Source organism: Acanthisitta chloris, unplaced genomic scaffold (assembly GCF_000695815.1).
Source record: "Acanthisitta chloris isolate BGI_N310 unplaced genomic scaffold, ASM69581v1 scaffold3336, whole genome shotgun sequence".
Lineage (NCBI taxonomy): Eukaryota > Metazoa > Chordata > Aves > Passeriformes > Acanthisittidae > Acanthisitta > Acanthisitta chloris.
The window spans coordinates 83,351-104,400 of NW_008679697.1; the positions used below are offsets into that span (position 1 = coordinate 83,351).

The 21,050-nt window shown below is 40.3% G+C and overlaps 1 protein-coding gene across 1 annotated transcript in view; it reads right to left on the reverse strand.

The window, feature by feature from the left end:
- The window catches only part of LOC103804771 (sodium channel protein type 5 subunit alpha-like), a gene marked incomplete at its 5' end in the record, with an annotated part of 72,386 nt that overhangs the window by 4,775 nt on the left and 46,561 nt on the right, over positions 1–21,050 (reverse strand). Inside the window, 4 exons of the mRNA XM_009077401.1 lie at positions 734–875; positions 2,161–2,214; positions 8,320–8,601; positions 16,206–16,328. Coding sequence (XP_009075649.1) covers positions 734–875; positions 2,161–2,214; positions 8,320–8,601; positions 16,206–16,328 — 601 coding nt within the window. The remainder of the gene's footprint in view (positions 1–733; positions 876–2,160; positions 2,215–8,319; positions 8,602–16,205; positions 16,329–21,050) is intronic.

A 21,050-nucleotide genomic window follows, 5' to 3' on the forward strand; every position in this document is an offset into this window, starting at 1 on the left:
TGCTTGTATGTTGCTTTTGCTTTCCCTATTAAACAGTTTTTATCTCAACCGCTAAGTTTTCTCATATTTATTTTCTCCCCCATACTGTCACAGGAGTAGTGAGTGGGCAGTTGTGTGGGGTTTTGTTGCTGGTTGGGGTTAAACCACAACATGATGGGCTTTATGAGGTGCAGTGCTGGGAGCTGCTCATTGCATGGAGGTGAGGGACAGGAGACACAGAATAGTGCAGGCAACCAAGGAGGAGCAGGACTCAGATTCTGTCTGCACTCAAGGTAGGTGCAGGGTGAGAGAGGGAAATATAAGAACCTCAGCCCTGTGTTTACAGTCTACAATGCAGTAAGAAATACAACTCTTGGGCCAGGCTTCTCCTCCTTGGCCCTGGCTGCACCTTGGGGCAGGTAATGGGTAGGGGAGAGCAGGTTGCACAGGGTTGTTTGTGTACAGGGACACCAGTGCAGTCTGTGCCTCTGTGTTAAAGTTTGTACCAGAGATCCCATCTGCCTGGAGCTGCTTCACTGCCTTCTGTAGGGAATATAATCCTACATCCTGTATTTGCAGAATACTCATGCTATGGGAACATTACGGATTGCTACAGCTGTGGCTTTGTAAAAGTCCTGCAAGGTGATTTATGGACCTGCTCTGTCACTGCTAGTCTTGAGTCTACTGTGGCAAAGCCATTGCTGATAAATCTATCCCTTGCCCTGGTCTCTTCAGCAATCACAAAGTGCACTACTTATCTTTTTCTTTTGTTGGTTAAAATTGTCAATGATGACACCAATGAAGAGGTTCAGTGTGAAGAAAGACCCAAAGATGATGAAAATGACGAAGTACAGGTACATGTATAAATTAGATTCCCATTCAGGCTGCTCCTCACACTGCAAAGGGAAAAGGGAAAATGTGAAGATGACACCATCTCTGCACACATCAAAACATTAATGCAGTTAAAAGAAAACTGTCCACTGGCAATGAAAATTACAAACCAGAAAAACCCCAGTGTAACTTCCATGAGCAGAGTAATCTCTCCTCAGCCTCTGAAGTTCACTACTGACATCTGTGATGCCACAGTCATTTTAGCAATGTCTCACAACACTTTCACACTGCTCCAGAAAGTGCAACTTCAGAATAAATTTTATAAAATGTTCTCAGTCTGAACCCAGAAGGGAAAAAGAATCAATTTTCTGATTATCCTAAACCTTATATGAACTAATGGTACATATAAAGAACAGAAATATGATCACTGTAAATGCTGCTGAAAAACATTGTATTTAGAAGTACAATTTTTTTAAAAGGAAGGGTGGAAAATAATAACATCTCTTGCTGAAGAACTGAGCAACGCAGCACGATAGCCTCAAGTCACCTGGACCACATCTGGCAATAGTGCTCAGATTTGCCCCATCAGCTCCAGGTATCTAAACAAGATGCCAGAAGTTCACATATCCCTAAATGCCATACCTTCTCATGGGTAACCCATGAGTTTCTTTCACCAGCAGGGAGGATGCACCTGTGTACACGTAGTACAAGAATAAATCAACATCATGAGCTATGCTATGCAAAGCTACTTCTCTGCTCTAATGATACCGTGAGGTTTTCCCACCCCTTATTCTTCCATTTAGGTCTTGAAGCCCTATTACTCAATTCAGCCTGTCAAATTCCCAGGAGCAGATAGCTGTCTCAAAAATTAACAGTAAGTGTAAACTCGTCCATCTAACATTTTTAACAGAGAAAAAGGAGACAAGAGGTCCTTTGACAAAAAATAAACAAACCACATGTGATGTAGCAAGGTAAATGTGCTTTTCTTTTTTAAGGAAACCTGGCAGCTGAAGAGGATACAGGTAAGAAGAGGTAAGAACTGAGCAGTCACCAGCTCCTGGAGCTCCAGCATATCTCAAGCCAGAGCTGGAAGCTCACACCAGCCTCATTCCCTGCCCTTTTCCTCCATGCCACTTCAGTCTAGGGCTACATGTATTTTAATTTCAGGGTGGCAATGCTTCAGTAGCAGCTTCAAAAAAGTGAAGGTCTGCATCTGTCCCAACCAGAGTAAGACAAGGATTTACAACCTGCATGTATTTTTTTGTGCTATGCTTTTTTTTTTTTTTTAAATCACAACTACTGCAAAAGTCAATAGAAAATTAAATTACTCATTTCCTTACAGTGACTTACCTCTCGTGAATCCACTGCTGCATACATAATATCCATCCAGCCTTTAAATGTGGCCTGAAAAGAATCCCACATAATACATAAGCATATTAAATAAGTACATCTTGAAATATTATCTCTGTGATGCAATGTTGATCATGTTCTTCCCAATTACTGCATTGCCTGCCTTCTAAAGCAATCCATATCCACGAGTTTACATCAATTTAGATATTTAAAATCATTCCAGAATGTTTTTTTCCTAGACTTCCCCATTTGTATTTTCTGATTTGCTGCACTTGTAGGGATAAAAATAGAGGTTTTTAAAAAGAGATTTTAAGAGGGAGAGAAAACATGGCAATTAAATCTTTGGATGTTTTGACCACAAGAACTTCAAGTAATGAAGAGATATGGCTACACATAACAAAGAATGTTGCCCTGCCAAATCTTGAACCAGATGGGATGGATCCCATCCATACTGCTTGTTCAAACTGATGACTCTGCCTTAAGATCCCCCAGAAGCTTGGATTCTGCCCTCTTTTAAACCAGGGCAAATCAAGGCCATGTTAAAGCCCAGGGAGTTGCATAAATCACAGCTGACTTGAATGGAGCAAAGGCAATCAACACATGCTGTGAGCCCAGCCCTGGAAACTCAATCTGTTTTACTGTTCAGATTTTCTCTTTATTAGACCAGGGTTTTCAATTTCTTCTTAAAAATTGTTTAAACAAGGAAGGATTCCACAGAAATCAGTGTCTCTTATTGGAACTTCAGTGGCAAAAGGGAAGTGACAGTACTCTAGGAGAAACACATAGAAGTGATTTTTACTATTCTGTAGCAAACCCATGACTCTCTGATCTCAGTATTTGCCTCTTGCTAGACACAGCCTGATGCCAAACACACCTGGCATTAGGTCTGACTCTGGCCTAAGCCCTATTGCCTTTGTATTACTTCCCTGGGGTTGTTTCTCATTTGACTTCTGACCCATTTAGATTTACCCTGAATCTTAATCAGGGTGAGCAGATAATAAGGCATTTTTAGATTTATTAATTTAATCAGGCTACACTAGAATGTGTGAAAGACCAACACCCAGTATTTTTTTACATTCTATTGACATCTAGGTCGAATTTTCTCCTTTTGAGTAGGCATGCAATTATATTTTTTTACATTCTGTTGACATCTAGGTTGATTTTTCTCCTTTTGAGTAGGCATGCAATTCCAGATAACACTAAAAGGAATTTGGCCAGAGGTTCCCAGGAGAATCCCAGGCAGTTGTGATGAGGAAGGTACATCTAGTGGTTTTAGAAATCTGCCACTATACTCTCTCTATTATTATATCAAGTCTTGGAGGTAATGCTGCCTTCCCAATTCCTTCTGAATGCTACTGAGCCAAAGGAAAATGTTGTACAAGAAGTCAATCATATTTCTCATGAAACAATATATAAGATTGTGTTTGAAAGGTTGCACCTATTTTTATCTACTGGTTGACAGAGATTAACCCACTCCCCCAAATCAGAACCCTCTGGAAAATCTCTTCCATGACACCCTATGTTAAAAACCACTTTAGATGAAAAGTGTTTACAGGAAAGATCAGCAGTTCTATTAAAACAAATAATTATTGGAACCTGTCATGCTGATCCTCCTTAACTGTTCTAATATTTTCCTTTTTTTCCATTCTCTTTCTAATCTGATGAAAGATTTTATGGTGTCATTACAGTCACTTACAGCTTTCAGCTCAAAGTGCCATTCAGGAATGGTGGATGGGATGATACAAGAAATCTTTTTGCTGTGGCACAAAATAATATGATCTTAGCCTGTACTTTTCTCCCACTTGGGAGGAAATCTTTTCTCTTGAGTAGCTATTTTACCCCTCAATGTGTACCAGAGACACAAGAGACTACTAGAAGGCACACTGGTTTATAGTGATAACAGATGATGACAGATCTGACAAAAAGAAGTATTAAAAGAATGAAGTGCTGTGATTTTCTGCTTTACCCAGTTGTCCAGAAGTAAGAGAATTAAAAATCCATGGGGCTTCTGGAAAGCTTCCCTAGACACTTTGTCTGCAGAGGGCAAAAGATACTGAGAATGAAAGAAATATAACTCTGAGAAAAGAAATTATTTATCTGGAATTAGTAACCACTTACACTCTGGATAAGGAAGTGACAAAATCATCATGGGAGTGTTTGTGATATTATCCTGCCTGCAAGCTATCCAGAGAAACACCATTTTCTACTGAAACTGTCATGTGATGAGATTATCTACCAATAAACTCATTTGGGGATGGGATTACATTTTGTTATTTGACTGGTAGTTAGAGCTGCAATGCAGTAAATTAGTGGGGAGGAGGTTAGGTGGGATGGCATTAGCTGCTCTCAAATCAAATGGTGCCTTAAAATAAAGCAAGCCTTTAAATCTGTAAGCTTTGGGGTTTGGTTTTATTTTTTTATCCTTCTTCTTTTTTCTTTTTTTTTCTTTTCTTTTCCTAGAAAGGGACCACAATTGTTCCATAAAAATGCCTGATTTTGATGGCCAAAATACTGATCTTCACATTCCTGAAATACTTCTTTAATCATTATTGCTGGTGAGAGAAATTTTTGAAAGCTACACCAGAGCTACCAACAGTACAGCCCAACTGCACATATTTTGGTTGACTGTGCTAACTCCATTGTCTGCCAGCTTTTGTCTTCAATTTTTTCAGTTTATTCAGTGTCATACCAAACATTTCTTTATTTTTCATTAAGATGATTTGCTGAGGAGTACACTGCCAAACACTGGACCCACCAGAGCACAGCAGAGTTCTGCACCATGATGGGCTACATGTCCTCCAAGGGCACTGCTTCTACTCCACTTGAATTCCCACCAGTATTTTCTCGTGGAAAAACTGCTTACTCCTGACTTTTGGACATATGGAGAAATCTATCCTGGTGCAACAATTTATGGTTTTTTTCAGATGAATATATTTTGCACATTTTGCATCCACAGTGAAATTAAAATCAAGCATTGCAGTTTACAGTAGCTCAGTAACTTTAGAGACACACTGCTGTCTCATGACCATTTTGTAGCTGATTTATGAGCTCAGTCATGACTTCAAACCTGGCATGAGGGATTGCTTTAACTTTACAGCTCCTGATTGCTGTGCTGGTACAGGAGTGCTTCTGTTATCTTTCCATTCCTTATCTGGAGTCCCAAAGCAACAAAGAGTTGTAGTAAATATTTGATATAAGTCCATTATGTCTAAGGAGAACTTTTCCAAGCTAGCCAGATGCTGTGGGAAAGAACATTTGTTTTCTTGGTATTCTTCAGTAGATGGCTGAAATTTTAAGGTGCATTGCAAAAACATATGTGGAGGTGATCACAGCATGAAGAGAAGGTTTCTGCAAGGGAAGTGCAAAACTCCTACTACAAATTTAAGATATATCTTTGTTCAGCTCAAATACAGATTTACAGAACATAGGTGCTGTGATCCTCTAAGCAATTCTGGGAATACAGAAAAAGTATTACTGAAGCACAGGGTTGTAGCAATACATTTTTCTTGACAGATTAGGGTTTTAAGGGTGTTAAACCCCCAGAAATGTGAATCATTCCAAAAGTTAAAAAAAGTAATGAAGATAAAGATCTTTTCCTCCCCATGAATGAGGCATTTCTCTTGCTTGTAGAGTAAGCAGAGGCTACCTGCTGTTTTAGTAACCTGTTGTGAGACAATCTGTTTGTTAACTGGAGAAGTTTGAAATTTGTCTGACCACTTCACAAGAATGTTTTCTCATACCCATTAATTCAAAGTGGCAACCTCAGAACAATGTGATAGATCCCAAACAAGGTAAAGAAAAGAGTAAAAGATATTTGAGGAAAGTTTTGTCAAGTTCTCAACTACACTGTCAGAAAGTTTGCCTCTGGATAGTAGTATGCCTTAGTTTCCATAGTAGCAACTTCTCATTTCTTTCAAGGATGTTGAAGAAGTGAAGACAGAACATTAGGCAGACAGATTTGTTTTATGTACTACCATTTGGATTTTCAGACATATTCAGGCATCCAAAGGAACTTCAGAGTCACTTAGAATGTGCTGCAGCAGCTGAAAATGTCAACAGTCAAAAGACAAGTCCCACTTACAAGCTCATATTTTGGATCCTGGAAGGTTGTAACCAAAATGCTTATCTCCTCATTGCTACTCTCTGTCTCAGCATGCACAAAGATGCATGGATGTGTCTGTCTCTTTAGGAGAGCTGAGCTGTTAGCAGATCTCCTGCATTTCCCACAGTAGTTTGCTCATGAAATGTGACCCCACATGGAGGATATTTGGCAAGGAGCACCTGTAACTGACACTCCTCAGCTGAAGTCTGGCAAAGGAGATCCAGATGTTTGAGTCCCTTCTCTGTGGCTGTCACCTATACACTTTATTGCCTGAGACTGTCATTAGCAGCAGATGTAAGAGCTCCAGGTGCAGGATGAAAGTTAAAATCAATCCCCTAATGGCTCCTGGCCTCCTGAAAGAAGGAGCCAGCACCTGTTGTAGAAGCTGAGGAAGGTTTTAGGGCTCCCTTGTTTCCTGCTATAATCAGCTTGTCCAGCTGGAACAGCTCCTACATTTAAGACACCTCTTTTGTACTTCTGCATCTGCAAAACCTACTTCTCTCCTACCCAAGACAGAACCAAAGGTTTGAAAGAAAACTGCAATGTCATTAAGTCCATTTTCAGCTGGAAAAAAGCAGTACTAGATCATCCCTTCAAGTGTGTGCCAATGACCTTACAAACAGTTGCATTTCTTCTGCCATCATTTACCCGTTAAGCAATGACAATTTATGAAAAGTTAAAGATTTTCAGCAATCTGGGGTCTGAGTCTTATAAAAGAAATGGTGAAGGAATAACTATTCTGATGGAGTATTCTTACCATAAAAACTAGGCATCTGTTATGGAGTCATGGAGGAATTAAAAGGCTTCAGGTAAAGCACAATATTTTAAACCTGGAAGTACTTGCTCAGCTAGATTGGCTGTTTAAATAAAAGACAAAGAAAACACTATATAGAACAGAAAATCTCATTAAAGATGTTCAAAGTGAATTAATCTACCCTGTATGGCTGAGCTGAATATCATAATTACATGCAAAAGATAAAAGCTCTTGCTCTCAGCAAGTTTATCTGTATGTCACAGAAAGAACCAAAAATGGTTGTTCCTATTCTAACCTTTCTGTTTTCCAGAGCATGAACAAAGACTCGATGTGGTGACCAGAAGGTCTCAAACACAAGTATACTGGGAGCAGCACATATAGGGATAAGCATTTCAACAAGAAAGGAAAACTGCTTCACGGAGCAGTTTCATGCATCTGTGGCAGGGAAAAACAGATCTGGGAGAAAGCAAACTGGCATCATTGGAAGGAGAAGGGCTGGTAGATCCTATGGCGACCTATGGGAGACTCATGCTCTTTGGGAAGGGCAGGTGGGGGCCCAGGGCAATACCCTGAGGCATTGCAAAGGGTGGATTCTATATGTGACAGCTCAACTGAGCATGCAAGTTTTTATTCCAGAATTGAGGAATGCCATCACAGGCATTTCAAGAAAGTAACCTCCCTGTCCAAGGATGTATCGAGGAGCTTGTTCAATTCTGCAGATGAAACATGCAATAGAGAAAGCACTCCTAGTGTGTATCCAGCCCACATCATCATTTGGTTTCACAGAAAATTAGGAAGAACAGAAATATGCATCATAACCACTAATTTACATGAGAACCCTATGGAATTGAAACACAAAGTAATTGTTCAAAATCACTCAGCAGTACAGAAACAAAGCCTGGACAAGAAGGTGGAGTCTCCTGTGGCTCTATCCGTTAGGTTGTGCTGCATCACAGCACAGTGATGGACCATGACTTTTTTTTTTTTAATTATTTTTTTCTGGAACTGAACTTTGCTCAGGATTACAATATTGACAAAATGGTCTTTAATTCACGTCAACAGTCCAATCACCTCCCTGAGCACTATATTAGTGAAGCAGCAGAAACTCGAATTAAAACCAGAAACTGCCATAATATCTCTAGGCCAAGTTAGTACGTCAAATATGACTCATTTACACTTGAGGAAAGGCATTCTCCTGATGGATAAGACTGAAAAATGCAGAAAAGCATAGAGGTTAACTTGAGCTTTCAAACTGATGAGAACAAGCAACACTTGCCCGTTAGTTTCTGGTGGTTGCACTTACCACTTGTAGCAGAGCCAGGTAGCCAGCACCAACATTATCGAAGTTAACTTTCACTTTTGTCCAGTAAAAGGTGCCTGACACATTATAGAGTATACAGTCACTCATGTTGTTAATAATTTTAGAGTCCAAAGGCATATCTCCTTCTGTCTTATTAATGCACTTCCCAAACTTCCCAGCAAACAGGTTCACTCCCATAATGCTAAAGATGAGCCAGAAGATGAGGCAGACGAGCAGAACATTCATGATGGAAGGAATGGCTCCCACGAGGGCATTGACCACCACCTTGGGTGAAACAGGAAAGGGAAAACAGAATGAATGTCAGCACTTGTATAGACACTTCATTAACAAGCAGTCATGCACCCTTGATTAACAAGTCTGAGCCCTCACGTGGTGACAAGTGGATAAGTACTGACCACTACCTGAGGAGTCAGACCACCATCAAAAACTTCACACATGACTATTTTTTTCCTTTTATAATCAAAGAAAATCCAGCCATGGGATGATTTTTTTTCAACAGGAATTTTTGAATTTTGAAGCAATCCGTGAAGTTGTCTTGACCTCTCAGATCCTTCTGGATAACATACTTCAGTCAAACTGTCATAACCATACAATTAATTGGAAATGGCTGGGGTATATCACAGTGTCTCAAAACAGTGCAAAAAAATATTTCTGAAATCTTTTGCTCGAGTCAGGCCTCTGTAGCCCATGGGTTGTGAAATGTAGTTTTGATAAACTTTGCTTAATTAAATACAAACTGATTGAGACATACTGTGCTAAGCCAGCTTCCCCTATCTGATCACTACGCATGATTAAAACAGTGAAATCACTCTATTTTAACAAAAATTACATTATTTTATTTTATGTGACATATTGTAAAGTACCTACACACTAACCCAGGCAGGGGTGTAAACCCTACAATCATACATAAAAATGAAAAGCAAAAGGAGCCTTCAAGGTGTGGGAATGATGGCACTGGGAATGGACACAATTCTGAAGCTAAGCAAGTGAAACAGACAATCTACAGATCCTATATAGCTGTCAGGTTTGAATGCAGCACTATAATACCAGTACATCAACCACGTGAGACACACGTCATTTACTGTTTTGAGCATTAGGACATCTATGCATGTCAAACCTTACACTAAAGAATCATGGAACCATAGAATAACTTGAGCTGGAACGGACCCACAAGGATCATGGTGTTCAACTCCTAGCCCTGCACAAGACAGTCCAAAGAGTCACACCATACAAGTAATTTTCTGGGGGAAGAACCCTATCACTAAATATAATTTTCCCCTTCTTGCGTCAACAAGATTTCTCATGTTCACAGCCTTTGGAGATTCTGCTATTGCATGGCCCAGGCAATGCTGCCTCACAGCATTGCTGCAGACACCAGCCCTGCAACATGAATTTGTCTCCATCTCTCATGCTTTGAAGATTAAAATCTGGTAGGCAGCCACTCGGCTCTTCCTCTTCTCCATCTGCATTTCTGAAACTGAGACAAGGTGATATTGATCCATAAAAATTAAATTTTATTCAGTTGTGAATCTGATTACGGAAAATGTCAGCTCTTCTTTTTGCTTCTGTTAGTGTCCAAATTTCTGACAAGCTAATAATGTAACATTCAGTTCTCCATCATTTTTGCATTGCTGCGGAAGGAAAATACCCGGAGGAGTAAAATGGGTTTCATGCATGTAAAGCAGCAGCTTCACCTACAGTATACAATATGAAATTATGTAGAGCTTCCCAAATTCAGATGTGTATTTTGTGCATTTATGAATGAAACTAATTTTCACACAGGAAAACTCTTTGACCAATTGCTTTGTTTTTCTGTATATACCCATTCCTGATGACTTGTTTTGTTTTGTTTTGTTTTGGGTTTGGGTTTTGTTTGCTAATTTTATCTTTCAGTTTTGGATGTCAATCAAATTCTAACTTCAACATTTGTAGACCAAATTTACCGTGTTAACAAAAATGCCAAATAATTTCCAAATCAAGACTTATTTGGATGGAGTTGTGGCTCTTGTCAAAGTAGGTTTCATTTGCTTCTCTGCACAACAATATTTTTGGTCAATTTTAATCTGTGCCAGCACAAAATCACTGCACTACTGTTATATGTGCTGCTGAACTAGCTCCCAACACAATCCCTGTAACAGGACACAGATGTCCAGGAGTACATTCAGCAGTACAAGTGATGGCCATGCCCACATCCTGCTTTTTTCCTTCTGCTGAATTATGTTCAATGGCTTGTAGATAACAAAACACGAGATGAGGCTGGAGAAAATCCTGTAACACCTCTCAATGATTATTGACGGGGTGGGGGTTTCACTCTTCTCTCACTGCTTCTGCTCTTACATCTGCATGATGCCATTTGGTCTGCTGAAAGCACTCCTATTTTGCCCTGACACAAGTCAGAGGACTTGAATACCTGGATACATAAAGGCAAATTATTACCATAAATTCATGTTATTAGTTCAGCTGTGAACCTTGCCATGTAAAGAAGAGAATTTCTGTGGCACATAGGAATAGCAACATATATGGTCACATGTAAGAAAATATTTCATACCTCTTGGTTTCTAATGATATTTTTATAGGTGAAACCACCTTCCAGGTGATTTCATTAGGGACAGCCTAGAAAGTGAGCCACCCTCTGTCCTAATCCAGAATGTTGCAATCTATAGCCTGTGTCTGGTCCCCAGTTCTCCTGATCTCACAGACCACTTCCTCAGCCAAAGCTGATTCAGGTTTTCAATCCAGAAACAGACTTGAATGATGTGTTAATCCTCCCTTTGCTACAACAGAACCCAACAGACTTCCTGCAGTAATTTCAGACCCAGACTATACCTCCCAGTGAAGCTCAGCTTTTGCAAAGACATCTAATTTACAGTGTCATGAAGTCAAATAACAGAGAAAAAAATGATTATTAGCTAATCTATTCCTGGTGTCCTTTGTCCTCAGTGTTAGGTACTGTATTTTTAGGTTTAATTTGTTGACCTTGAGGCACTAGTCACCTGCTGTTAGATACCCTCTCCTATCATTCCCATCTTCATTGAGGGTGAGTTACCACTACATATTGCCCTGGGTAATTAAAAACATCAGAGCTACTTTGTAACTTTCTTGGTTCCTTCAGATTTTGAATTACACTCGCAGCTCCCTGCAGAGACTTTCCTGTTTTCAACACGCCATTTCCAGCAGTTTCACAGAATTCTGTATTGAAGCACTACCCTCTCCCTCTGCTTGCTGAGTTATTTTCCTGCATTCTGTGGGATTCTAACAGTTACCTCCTTCATCAGACCTGTCCAAAAGCTTGTGTCCTGTTGAACAGCCATCCTGATCCTTATGTCCTTCTCAGCTGCTGTTTTCCAAGAAACATCCCCCAGAGTGACATATATTCCTCCTTCTGAGGTAGATGATGTATGTGGTTTTATTACAATGCATGTTGTACAATAGATCTGTTTTACACTGTGATCCAGATCAGCCAGTATAATTCCCTTATCCAGAACATCACTTACTACTCCACTCATTTTAAGTGGTGTCAGCAAAGATTTTATATTTTCCTCCAGATGCTGTGAAAGTCCAGATTTAGGACAGTCTCATTCCTCACCCTGAGGCACTCATCACCGAATTTACAGCGTCATCATTGTTTACAATTACTTTTCAAGATCCATCACCCATTTTAAATTAATTTAAAATATGTTTACTTGGCTTGGTACAAAGCTCATGTTTTCAACACAATGTCCTGTGGTATCAGATTCTTCTCTGAAATCTAAGGATTCTGCATCAGCACAGTTACCGTCATCAGCATAATTTGTAATCAAATCAAAGTACCATATTGGTTTTACAAGAACTATTCCCATGAAATCATGCTAACTAGCATTAATTATGCTGTTTCTTTCCTGCAGGTATCTTGTAGCAGTCTCACCATGACTTTGCCTAGTATCAGTTTCACGTTAAATGGTCTATCATCATCCCACTCATCCTTTTAAAATACTGCAATAACCTCTTTTGCTGGGAAGAAGCTTGCAGGAAAGTGCCACCTCTGAAATAAGTCCCTGATGGGCAACAAAGGAGGAGACATGATTTGGGACAGGCAAAGCTGAATTACTTTGTTCTGGGCTCATGCACTGAACCCTCAGGGTCCACAGTAACTGTCAGATGGGATATTGGTCTTTCTGCGGCATGTTTTTGTGGAGACAGAGGGACAGTATGGCACCAGTTCCTCCTTATTTTGCAGACCTCTCATGGGATGGGAGCTGCTGAGATTTGTGTCAAACTCGTGCATGTCCCAGCCTGTTTGAAGACAGGGTAAGAACTGAAGTCTGATGGCAACAGGTCCTCTTGGCCATCCAAGTGCTGCTCTGTGTTTTAGCCTCAGGACAAAGTGTTTCCAAAATCTAGACACAGCACTGATGAAACAAGCCTTTTCCTGCAGTATAAATGAGAACTTTATTGCTCTGTTCTAGCCATGCAGAGATCTTTCAGTTATTCAAGCAAAAGACATCATAATAGAGCAAACTATTATTATTTTCTTACTGTCAGTGTTTGCTTCCTAACATTACCATTATTTAATCCATCACTGTGCTGGCAATTTTCCTGTGCATTTTGGAGCATATGAACTCCTAATAATGAAAGGTCTAACTGTCCCTAGTGTTGTTAAGTGTGGTTAGACAAACTAAAACTAAAATGATTTGCTTTTCCAATAGCACGTATTCTCAATTACACTTTATCATAGTTTACAAGCTAATTCACCACCTCTGATAGCTCAGAGTGACTGAATATATTTCAGCTGCAGCAATGGTACAGGGAAGAAAAGGGGATGTTGAGTCAGGGACCAGGAAGGCCTGCAAATATAAGCATGTTGGGAAGAAGACTTGCTGGGCAGATTCATGTGTCTATGCCACATAAGGTCTCCTCCAAGCCAGCCTCTTGCTATTCTCAAATAGAAATGAGGACTTTCTCATGTTATTTGTTTTCCTATTTTACTCTTGTTTTTCACAGAATCATAGAATTTTAGGGGTTGGAATGGACCTTACAGATCATCTAGTCCCAACCCCCTGCCATGGGCAGGGACACCTCCTCAATAGACCAGGATGTGTGACTCCTCATCCAGTCTGGCTTTGAACACTGCCAGGGTTGGGGCAGTCACAGCTCCCTGGGCAACCTGTACCAGTGTCTCACCACACTCACAGGAAAGCATTTTTCCTAATATCTAACCTAAACTTTTCCTTCTTCAATTTGAACCCATTACCCCTTGTCTTATCATTGCAGCTTCTAACAGAGTCCCTCTTCGGCTCCCTTGTAGGCCCTTCAGATATTGAAAAGTTGCTATGAGGTCTCCACACAACCTTCTCTTCTCCAAGCTGAACAGCCTCAACTTCCTCAGCCTGTCCTCACAGGGGAGATGCCCCAGTCCTCTTATCAACTTTGTGGCCTCCTCTGGACTTGCTCCAACAGTTCCATGTCCTTCTTACACTGAGGACACCAGAAATGCATGCAGTATTCCAGGTGGGGTCTCATAAGAGTAGAGTAGAGAGGGAGAATCACCTCTTTGGACCTGGTGCTCACACTCCTTTTGATCCAGCCCAGAATTGGATTAGCTTTCTGAATGGCTACTGCACACTGCCAGCTCATGGTGAGCTTTCTGATGCTTTGGGTTCATCTTCCCACTGCTTTTCAGATTTGAATCCAATTTAGTTAAACTGTTGCGAAGTCTAGCGTGAACAATCCTATGTCAGCTTAGAATACATTAAAAGGGTTTTGCTTGAACTTGCATGTCCACTAGTAGAAGCTAAGCCTTCGTAAGCTAGGTCTAAATTGACTTGAGAGAGTCTGTGCAAAAACGACTTTTGAAGTTAAACTAATGCTTTTGCTGATACTGATATTTGCTCAATTTGTGAACCACAGAATCACGGAATATTTTGATTTGAAAGGAGCCTACAAGGATCATCAAAGTCCAACTCCTGGCCCTGCACAGGAAAGCCTCAAGAATACCACCACATGTCTGAGAACATTGTCCAAACACTTCTTAACTCTGGCAGGCTTTGTGCTGTGACCACTTCCCTGGGGAGGCTGTTCCAGTGCCCAGCCACCCTCTGGATAGAGAACTTTTTCCTTATATCTAACCTAAAACTCCCCTGACACAGCTTCATGCCATTTGCAATGCTTCATGGATGTGTAATAAAGACTTGGAGTGAGGTTGTCAGATGACACAGGTGCGAGAGCTTTAATTAACGTCGGCAGTGCAACATCGCTTTGTGTCTGCTGAGAATCTGCAGTTTGCTTTTGTTTTATTTGGTCAATTACCTTTAAAATATTACCTGTGTTTGCTGAAGAGAGTGTGGTAAACAAAACAATTCAGGTCTGGGTGCCCAGATGAACACAGCCTTTTGAAGCTGTTTGGTTTAGTACTAACTAACACAGAGGAGAGTGGTCTGCAACAACACTTGCCTTGTCTTAATTTGCAAAAATAATGTGATTTAGCTAATCACAAGATCTTTGGGGCAAAGCCTTGGATCCCCAATTATGGTCATTCACAGAAGAGGAAAAGTATGGGTACAAGGTTTTCATAAGTTGCTATATCACCATATTTCCTGGCTCATCTCAGTCATTAGGCTCTCTAGCCTTCAGTCTGTCTTACTGTGAGGGCATTGCAATGAGAATTCCCAGGGAATTCCCAGGGAATTGCTGGGTGCAAAATGAATGAACTACATATTTTAGTCACCAATGATTCGGACCAAAATTTTGTCTACAGGAAAGTTCTACCCTGACTATACCTCACTTTGAAAGCTGTAGCATCTTCCTTAGCTTAGTAGAGAGAGATTTGGATCGTAAAAGTAATTTGTTTTATGTGCAATTTTGTAACAGATTTGCTTTACCTTGCTATGCAATTTGCAAGATTAGCAGGAACCTCACTCATACACAACACAGCTGTCATCATCTGCAAGTCATGCACGGTGCAAGGAATGAAATAAAGTGCTTATCTAGACAATAATTGATTAGTGTAGCAGGTAGGCTTAACAAATAAACAGGTATGCTGTGGGAATATAACCACACTGGCAAAGGAATGCAGAAGGGCAAGAGAGGGATACAAAAGATGGAGCAACAAAGAGAAACTACATGGTTTTAGTGTTAATCCTGACATTCCACATTAAAACTGCAATGTGTTCAAAGGAAAAAAAAAATCATTCATTTGCTTTCCCAAAACTGCAGTGTGTTCAAAGGAAAAAAAAAAAATCATTCATTTGCTTTCCCTATATTTAGCATTTCTAATTTTTTGCTTTAATTATTAGTGAAAAAGTCCTTAAGAACTTTCCAGTCATTCTCATTTTAATGCATGTCAAAAGCAAAGAGCAAACTTGTAGCTTGCTTATTCCCTTGATACACCTTATAATTGAGAGGTAATTGTTAGGTGTGTTCAAAGGAAAAAAAAAAAATCATTCATTTGCTTTCCCTATATTTAGCATTTCTAATTTTTTGCTTTAATTATTAGTGAAAAAGTCCTTAAGAACTTTCCAGTCATTCTCATTTTAATGCATGTCAAAAGCAAAGAGCAAACTTGTAGCTTGCTTATTCCCTTGATACACCTTATAATTGAGAGGTAATTGTTAGCCAGATGCTTCCTCAGCCAAAAATCTGTTTTTCTAAAGTGTAGGATGACAAGTTAGGCAGCAGGATCAGTTTATCATTAAATCCACCAATAGATAAAGCTGTAATGATACAATTGCAATCGAGACAAAGGAAAGACTTCTGATTTTGTTGCTTTGATGAAGCATTATCATTCATTTCCTTTGGTTGGCAAAATGAAGACAAAACCATGTGCAACAGTTCCCTATGACATGCTTGATGTCACACAACAGAGCTTTGATCAGTGCCTTGTATGCCCTTACCCTCATCCCTTCAAATCGTGACAAAGCTCTTAACGGTCGCAGAGCTCGGAGGGTCCTGAGGGATTTAATGGGACCCATCTCAGAGTATCCAAGTGTACTGGCAACGAGGCTTATTAAAGAGACCTGGATGGAGACACAAAGCAAAATACAATCTGTTAGTACACTTGTGCCATTTCCCTTCTCTTTTGATTTACCTTCCTGAAAAGAAACAGCTGGTTAGTGGAACAGTGGGAAGAAAAGTCTCAAATGGAAGCCATTACATTGGATCCACACAGACAAAAGGATCACCTTACACAAAGTGGGTGAGGAAGATCACTGTTACAGACCCACTGCTCTGTGATGTCTGTGCTGTAGGTTTCCTGGGCTCTCCTCAAGGTGTGTCTATCTTCCACCATTGAAAATATGAGTCATGTAAGTGTTGTAATTTAGATATTTCTGGATGAAAACACCTCTAAAATCTAACCATTTCTAGAAGAGATAAAGGATTTTATCATTACCATTCAGTTACTAATAATTGGGAACTAGTATTCTAGACTGGTGACAGACATAACTGTATACCATAGACCTTAAAAGAATTATGTGTATGAGCCTTTGATTCTGCACTTTATCACTTTTTCTGGTTTCTGCAGAGTCTCTAAAGGAGATGGAAACTTGACAGATGCTCAGTGTTGAGATTCAAACCCCTCAATGACTATTTATTTGAAATAAACTTTCTATTTCCAAATCTGGAGGCAACATGGAGGGACTCCAACGCTCTTCATGTTCTCAGAGCTTTTGTAGTGGTCAGAAATACAGATGCTAACAGGCACAGGACTGGAGTCTGAATTAACTGAATGGCAGTGGAGATTATGAACACATGGAGCAATTGGGTATTGCATGCTCAAATAAGCATTCACAGGCTGAATTCTTACTGAGCAAGGGGTGAAAACAAACAGCTCTCCAACACCATAGGCATCATGCAAATTTGCATGTATTGAAAAGAAAAAAAACAACAGTGAGAACAAAAAAATCCCCACCAAAATTAATCACCACACATTATAAAATACTATTTCCTTAGAATGAGAGACATGTATATTGCTCATCACAGTTCCCTAACTCTCATTTTATTTTATTTTATTTTTTCTTACTTACCATTCTCCCATCTCCTGTTACCATAGTATTAGATTATCTCACACTCACCAAGGTGAGAGTGCAAAGCTCATCTATGATGAGTGTGCTTTATCACCATTTTAAAGCTAAGCCTAAAAGCAGGGTCTCTTCTACCCTATGAAAAAAGAGGTGCTCAGTGTAAAAGGAAACTCCAGGCTCCCCCATGAAGACAGACAGCTCTGGAGGGAAACCTTCCTTTTCATTTTATGATGGGATGATTTTTCCTCTGAACCCCACTGCTGGCTGACTAGCCCAGCACCACCCATAAGGTTTGGATAAAGCAGAGTCATATCAGTCTGGTCCCTTAAGTCACAAACTAGTGTCCTCTGTGGAGCAGCCTTTCTCCTGAATATGCATTCATTTAATTATAAGACCTGTCTGCACAGCTAAGCACCTTTGTAAAACTTGCTCCATTTGTTAAACTATTTACCTATTGCTGCTTTATTTTGGCATGTGGGTGACAGCAAGCCTAAGGGCAGGAGGTCTTGGAGACACCAAGCCTAGGCTTGATGCAGTGGGCTGGATTTCTGCCAGGGTAAGTCAGCCCACCTCTGCAGACAACTAAGTGGCACAGAGGCTGGCTGTCACACTGTAACATGCCACTCTTTAACAAGGTGTGACACAGACTCACCTCCTGTGCGCAGACCCAGCGGCTGGTGCAGAAGGAAGGTCTTAATAAAGACTTCTGCATTTTAGTGGTGAGTGCCCTATAAGAACATCACAGTAGACAGGCAGACTGGGTTCAAGGTCTGATGTCTTAGGCCCTTTAGACACTGGGGAGGTAAAAATCACCAGCAAAGCCTTTGCTTCCATCTCTAAGAAAGCAGATCTGAACCTGTGACACAAGCATGCTTAAGAAGTTATTTTAGACTAAGCGATGCTGTAGGTTTGATGTGCTCCTTTCACCTAAATCCTGCTCACCCAATGCTCCCAGTCACAGATGAAAATCTGGGTTTGACTTACAAACCATCTTAAACTCACCAATGCTCCCAAACTGAGGCAGCCCTCATTTTCTGTCTTCCCTGTTTATTACTAGCCATGATTACATCCTGTACTCTGGAGTTGCAGTAATGTAGAGTTCAAAGCCTTCTCCACTCATTCACTCTCCCCATTAACTTAACATTGCCTGAATAATGAGAAAGGGCTGAGGATTTGTCTAATAGCAGTAAGCAAATGCACAGCATATTTATATACTAAAGCCATACAATTAAGTAATCTTAAAACTGCAATATAACTGGCATTACTGAGGTATCATGATAGCAATAACACTGTAGCAGATATTTCTGTCTTTGGCAGAAAGTTTAGTGCAGAAAACAGGCTTAACCCCACAAAGCCTTGGAGCTTCCTAGCCAGAAAGGCTGGAGGTATAAGAAAAACAGCTCAGTGATAGTGTGCTCAGAGACAGAAACCAAGATCCATACACTCACATATTAAGGGAAGCTCATTAATTTATAAAATTGAGTTTGCAAAATGAATGTAGATATTGAAAGACAATGAATCAAACACAGAGTACCCAACAACCTTCTTTTCTAGTTTCACCCATAATGACTGAAAGCCAGGTCTTCTCAAGGTCTTGGTAGTTTGATTCTTCCCTCACCACAGACTTATGTCCCATAACTCCCTTTTCTCTCAAGGCAGAAGATGTACAGTTCAAATCCTGCAAGACCAGACTTTGGATCTGACTGGGTTACCATTTTCTATAGAGTGTTGTAAATGTCACCCTGAAACACATCACAGGTGCTGTTGTCCTCCTGACACAGATTTACACAGCATTAGCTATCTCTTCAGAGGATTAGATCATGAAACTGTGTGATATTTGGCAATGATTTACAAGGCTGGAGTCAGAACTGAGTTTGAGACAACTTGTTTAAATGCTTGGATGTTGGTTTTGAAGGTATCCCTGTCAAATTTTATTTACAGGAGAATTACTAACACAGGGACTTGGCCATTTGGACTTGATTAAAAGTGACCTGGAAGGCTATTTTTAGGAAAAAAATCAAGCAGTTTTCAAAATTGCTGCTGACTGCCCCACATAATCACAGCAAAAGATGAACTCAGCTGTTTCTGTTACTTTTTTTCCTGTTATAAGGTTGTACAGCCCAGAGCTGCTCTAAGGTTCTGCTTTGTGCTCTACTCAGTATTAGAAATATTCTGGCACCCAGAAAACACCTCTAGGGTCAATGTAACCTCCAGATTTGTATCATGGCACACACAGGTTTCTAATCCATTCGGTACCTGTTTGCAAGTAGTTTTGTAAGTTTGTCAGAAAAAAACTACTCCTGAAGACCAAGCAGCATGTTTGCAAATAGTTTTGTAAGTTTTTCAGAGAAAAACTACTCCTGAAGACCAAGCAGCACTGTAACATGGTGGAGAGCAGGTGAATCCTAAGGAGTCACTGTTACTTGGAACCACTCCCCACTGAAAAGCCCAGTTTGCTGTTGACCTTGAGCTTTCACCTCAACTTCACCATTTACCTGGCAGGCTACAGGTAGGCTAGGGAATCTCATAGTTTTGTAAGTTTTTCAGAGAAAAACTACTCCTGAAGACCAAGCAGCACTGTAACATGGTGGAGAGCAGGTGAATCCTAAGGAGTCACTGTTACTTGGAACCACTCCCCACTGAAAAGCCCAGTTTGCTGTTGACCTTGAGCTTTCACCTCAACTTCACCATTTACCTGGCAGGCTACAGGTAGGCTAGGGAATCTCCCATCCTCCTGTGTACTTCTGAGCCAGGAGGCTTTACCACAGTTCCCATTTGCTTTGCTTCTAGCATTTCCCATGAGGGTCTTTCCAGAACCTGCTAGATCTTACTAGGAAACTTTCACAGGTTTTCTATTTAAACCTTGCCTGCAACCTAATCAAGAAATAATATCCTCCATGTTAGGTCTAGACTGTTCCTTATTCTGTTGATTTGCTGTTGATTTGGTGCACATGAAGTTCCCAGAACAAAGTGGTCACTGGAGTTTTCTATTTAGCATGAGGTCCAGTGTACAGCCTGGCCAGCAATGAGGGTCCCTAAGGTGAGAAATAATCCTCATAAATCATTGTATGCAATCCTGCCTTCACAGACTTTTGTCTGTGACACAAAAGTCTCACCAATCACACAGATTAGGATTTCAGTGATGTGATGACACTTCCCTTTTGCTTTCCTTGCTTGTTGCACAGCCCAACAAGAGGCCAGCCTCAGTGCTGACAGCAACTTCCCAAAATTTAGCACTACCCAAAAGAGTGGAAACCCTGAAAGTCAGCATTCCCTTCCCAGCTCAAGGGTAGAGTTTCTCACCAAAGTTCAAGCTGCAGGCAAAGCCACATTGATGTTACTTACACACCTTGACTTCTTCTTGCCATCGCAGCCAGGCAGGGGGTGCAGAACTCTGATCCTGGCATTCAGGGAAGGTTTTTGCCTCTATTCCTTACTTTCTTTGCCCATAGATATCCTCCATGTATCTAATAAATATATCTATAAATATATCTATAGACCTATGGACCTGTATTTCAGTATTTCTACATTCTCACCTATTTCTATACACAAGTGTATCTACACAGAATTCACAATGGCTTGTATGAGAGATGCCCAGAGCAGGGTAAAGGGAGAGATAAATGAACCCCACAGATTTCATTTTTGTCGTTTTCAGTTTTATGCTCAAGGGAAAAATGACAACTTTTAATTCCTGTACATTGGGCACTATAAATATAA